Here is a 5,160-nt window from a genome sequence, read left to right on the forward strand (position 1 = left end):
TCAGTGAAACAGACAATAACGAATTCGACAACAAGCTTAACATTGACAAGCAGTCAAATAAAAATTGGCCCATTCATTGGAAATCTTCAAAATTTGAAGATATACAGTAAGGCATTAACTCAAGATGAGATAAACAAAGAGTTTGATTATTTAGGAGATGGACCATTACAAATAATAGGATATACACACCCATACAAAAATGCAGAAATAAAATGAGAAAATAAATAATGTCATTGCTAACTCAGGATATAGCGACGTTGAAACTCAAGCATATTTAACAGCCAATAATTATGCTAGAATATCAGATATACCAACGGCTTATACAGATACAGACACACAAGCCTATTTAACAGCCAATAATTATGCTAGAATATCAGATATACCAACGGCTTATACAGATACAGACACACAAGCATATTTAACAGCCAATAATTATGCTAGAATATCAGATATACCAACGGCTTCAAGTACAGATACAGACACACAAGCCTATTTAACAGCCAATAATTATGCTAGAATATCAGATATACCAACGGCTTCAAGTACAGATACAGACACACAAGCCTATTTAACAGCTAATAACTACGCTACAATATCAGATATACCAACGGCTTATACAGATACAGACACACAAGCCTATTTAACAGCCAATAATTATGCTACAATATCAGATATACCAACTAGTTTTGAATATAATCAAATAACAAATTTTCCTACAGATATAATATTGACTGTTTCTTCGGATTTCAATATTGATAATAATCAGCTAAATTTTGTTTTAACTTAGCTTTCCAAGACTTTGGCCGGCACACTATATACTTTCTTTAAACTCTGAAGGTTTTCTGTCATTTTTATTGTTCACCACATAATTGGACCACCCCCGGGGGCGAAGGGGGGTTCGATGACCTTTCAACCTCACAAGTCCGCCTCAGAGTGAAAAACACTTGAACAATTTCGTTTGAGAGTCTTGCTGCATCCTTCAACTCTCATCTTCTTCAACAAGATTATATTGCAGTGCTATGAATCTTTTTCTTTATTACATGGATGATCAACGATTTAAAAATGCATTGAGATCACTTTTCTTCCATTGTCGCATTTTTCTAACATAAGTTGTCCATTTCAATTGTCCTTGTCTCCTCGTACGTGCCTTCGACTTAGAACTCACCAATTTGAAAAAGCCTTTGTCATATGTTTTGAACCAATGTTGAGCTTCAGCCAGTGTTGGCCTTGCTACAAAACTTCTCCACCGTTCAAGTTCTGCATCTCTGTTCTCTGATTCCATGATTTCCCTCCTCACGAACCTTTCAAAAATTTCGACAAGAACGGTCAAGTCGCTAAATCTCCTTCCTTCTTCTTTGGTTTCCATATGCGCTCTGCTCAATTCCTTCAAAGCAGGATGTTTCTTCACAGTGTCACCAAAATGCCATGCAATCCATGCGTTCTCCCACGTTCCAAAATGTTTGGTGACGTTGAAACCTGACACGTTTGCATCTTTCCAAGTTGAAATTCCCATGTCATGTGCAGAATGTTCATCCTCACTTGCAGAGCCATCTCGCCCCGTCATCGTATCTTCATTTGCCTGTTGATGCTCAGGAGATCTGGTAAAATTATTTGTCATACCCCGCCCCATCATGTTGTCGATCTTTTTATCCATCCTATCGAAGGCCTTCATTATCTGGCGATGGCGAACATCGTCCCCCATCATCGCGGCAGCTCGCTCACTGCCACTGCCACTGCCACTGCCACTGCCACTGCCACTGTCACTGCCACTGCCACTGTCACTGTCGCCACTGTCAATTCCTTGCAACGAAGGAGCTTACATCCGAGTTGTCATCAAGTTGCGTTGAAGTTATTATGAGGCTCAGAGAGGTCAGTGAGTAAGAACGTGATGTGTGCGATCACAATCAATGTAACATCACATCGAACGGCTGAAGTTGAACTTCATCTCTCTTGCAACCCAGTGACAACAGTAATGACTATGATAGCCCCTCCGCACAGTCACTACAGTGTGATGCAGCAGTTGGAGAGAAACAAGCAAGGAAAGCAGAGGAAACAAGGATACAAAAAAAGAAGAAGAGGGGAGTTCACAAGGAAAAGCAACCCAAGTAAGAAAAAACAAAAAAACATAAGTCATGACAATCATTCCAAATGATTAAGAAATTTCATCAAAACGATATGATGTTAGCTACAAACGCTTCCCCCAACTTCCTCCTCGTCCTCGTCCTCGTCCTCGTCCTCGTCCTCGTCCTCGTCCTCGTCCTCGTCCTCGTCCTCGTCCTCGTCCTCCTCGTCCCGCGTCATCGGAGCAGCCTGTACTTCCTGTACTGCTTTCGCTCCTCCTCCCCCTCCATCAGCAGCAGCTCCTGCAGCGTCACCTGCACCTCGCACACATGCCCACTCACCCCCATCCTCCTCGCCTCCTCCGTCTCCAACCTCACGTACACTATCACGTCCTTCCTCCCGTTCGCCTCTCCTCCCCGTCCCGCCATCCGGTTCTTGATCCCCTCCACCGCCACCTCCTCCTCCTCCTCCTCCATCGCCTCCAGGAACCCTATCGCTCCCCTCAGGTCCTGCACCGCCACCCGCGCCCTGCACACGTCAAGCAGCCGCGACGCGTCCCCCCCGTAGCACCGCACAGCCTTCTCCATCGCCCTCCCCTCCTCCTTGAGCCCCACCAGCTCCTCCTCCTCCGCTCCCTGCGGCCCCCACCAGCTTTCCAGCGCCCTCCTCCTCCTCCAGTAGCTGCTCCTCCTCCTCGTGCTCCCCTGGTCCACGCTCGCCCCCGCCCGCTTGCTCCACCTCCTCACCTTGACTGCCAGGATGCTCCTGACCAGCTCCGCCTGCGCGTACAAGCGAGCGAGCGAGCACACGGCGTCTGCGGGGACGCTCGAGGACAGCAGGAAGCGATCCTGATCGCTCCGCTCCTTGTCGTCTCGCTGGTACACCCTCCCTCCGGCTCCTCCTCCTCGTCCTGCTCCTGCTCCCTCCGGCTCTCCCTTGCCTCGCCTCCTCCCTCGTCTGCTGCTCGCCATCCTGTTGGTCAGCTGCTCCAGCCTCGCCAGGTCCTCCCTCCATCCCTCCTCCCTCATCATCTCCTGCCACCTCTTCGTCTGCTCCCGCATGTGCTTCTTGCACAGCAGCGAGCTCTCCAGCACCAGGTTCCTCCGCCGCAGCAGCACAACCACCGCGAACGAGCACCCGCACATTCCTGGCATGGAGATGAAGGACGACCGCAGCAGCATCCCCGCAGAGCCCCAGATGGCGCAGAGCACCAGGAAGCCGGTCCAGAACGTCTGCTCGCGATCGAAGAAGAAGAGGATGAAGATTCCCCACACGAAGAAAAGGTTGAAGCACTTGGGGGCGAGATAATGGCCGTCCAGGTACATCAGCCCCACGACGCAGATGCCGATCAGCAAGGTACATGCGTGCATTGCTACCTTCGCCTCCTCCTCCCTTCCTCCCACGCTCAGCAGCAGCGGAACAAGAAAGGCGCATAGCCGGAAGATGTTCAGGATCACCAGCAAGACCATCCAGGCTAGAGGAGGACGCAGGTCGATCGCCTCTACCGCCCTCCTCCTCCTCGTCGTCTTGTGCTCCTTCCTCCCGTCAAACACATACGGAGGTGACGGCGACGCGTCTGCCCGCAGCCAGTCCAGGTTCCAGCCCGACGCTCCCACCACCGTCCTCCTCCCGTCCTCCTCCTCCCCGTACACCACGAAGCGTACCGGGTCGAGCTCCTCCTCCGCCTCTGCCGTCACGAAGTAGAACCCGTTCACCTCCACCCTCCTATCGTACCTGATCACCACCGCCCCGTCCTCCTCCCTCCTCGCTCGCTCCACCACCCTCGCCCCCTCCTCCAGCGCCTTCTCCACGTCCTGCTCGTCTCGCAGCATCCCGAAGCTCGTCACGTGCGCCCTCACAGGAGCCAGCGACCCGTTCCGAGCCTCCAGCACCGACAGGGAAAACACCCGGTACGACGTCCCTCCCCCCCTCCCCAGCCTCCTCACCCACCCCACCAGCATCCTCGAGTACACCACGCTCAGCAGCAGCATCAGCACCTGGAAGCTCCTCCTCGTCAGGGCTGCCTGCATCGGCCGCGAGCAGAAGAGCATGCTGCTGTCAGCCGCTCGATGCATGCTCCTCTCCATCTTCAGCATCCTCTCGTCCAGCGTCTCCTCGGCGTGAGCGAGCTTGACCAGGAGACGGCGAGCGGCACCGCATGCTCGGTTGCTGCAGGAAGCCATCCCTCCTCCTCGTGAAGCAGCTTGTGACCTAGCCTCTCTGCCTTCGGTTAACCACGTTCACAACTTCAACCTTCTCTCACGTTTTCGCCTCTTGTCTGTTTGGTCGTTGGTGCCTACAAGAAGAAGGCACGGTGAGTTGAAAATTTCGCAAGGTTCTGCGTCTCTCAAGTTCCTCTAGGATGATAGGAAGTTGAGTTTTCCATCTGCCTATCTCCTCAACGTCTTGTTCCTTTGGTATACGGTACTTTGTTTCGCTTCCTCTTGTCAGTTTCTGTCCTCTTCTGCCTACTTTACTTATTCCCCACTTTTCTCGCTTACCTCTGCTCTGCTCTGCTCTGCTCTGCTCTGCTCTGCTCTGCTCTGCTCTGCTCTGCTCTGCTCTGCTCTTTGTTCTCCTCTCTCCTCCCCTTCCCTTCTCTCCTCCTTCCCTCCCTCTCCCTTCCCCTCTCCTCCCTCGCTCTGTTCTTCCCGCCTTCATGACCAGGCGACGGTAGTCCTCTACCGGTCCTTTTGACCCATTTCTTCTCACAACCCTGGGTGGGGTGGAAAAAACGTGATGCCCCTTGGTCACGGTTTCTGATCACGTTACTCGCCCCATGTCACGTGACTTCGAGCCATCCCGGGGCGGACCCGCTCATCGAAGGGCCGCCCGGCCGGGCCGGGCGGCCCGACCGCATTACGTTCGCTTATAGCTTTAGTTAATTCTCGATCCTGTCCTTCTGGTACTAATCATGGACACGGCTCTAATTGCAATTTGTACCAGTCCTTCCCCCCCTGATGGCGCCTGGGGGTCTTCTGCCCTTGCCTGGAGTAGACCCCACCCTCACTCTCCCATGGGAAAAGAGTAGGTCGGGTGGGCGACTTGGCTGGGGCAAGGGTAGGTTGTGAACCTTTTATTCCAAGTATTTGCATGCAG

General features: G+C 52.1%; 1 protein-coding gene across 1 annotated transcript; it reads right to left on the reverse strand.

Moving 5' to 3' along the window:
• Window positions 1-2,181: 2,181 nt before the first annotated feature.
• Window positions 2,182-4,244, reverse strand: GUITHDRAFT_122376 (hypothetical protein; the record flags this gene model as incomplete). The annotated part of the gene is made up of 4 exons (XM_005818359.1): window positions 2,182-2,319; window positions 2,376-2,589; window positions 2,632-2,696; window positions 2,808-4,244. The coding sequence occupies 4 exons, from the start codon at window positions 4,242-4,244 to the stop codon at window positions 2,182-2,184; spliced, it is 1,854 nt and encodes a 617-aa protein (XP_005818416.1).
• Between the last annotated feature and the right edge of the window lie 916 nt (window positions 4,245-5,160).

This window comes from Guillardia theta (assembly GCF_000315625.1).
Source record: "Guillardia theta CCMP2712 unplaced genomic scaffold GUITHscaffold_321, whole genome shotgun sequence".
NCBI classification, from domain to species: Eukaryota; class Cryptophyceae; order Pyrenomonadales; family Geminigeraceae; genus Guillardia; species Guillardia theta.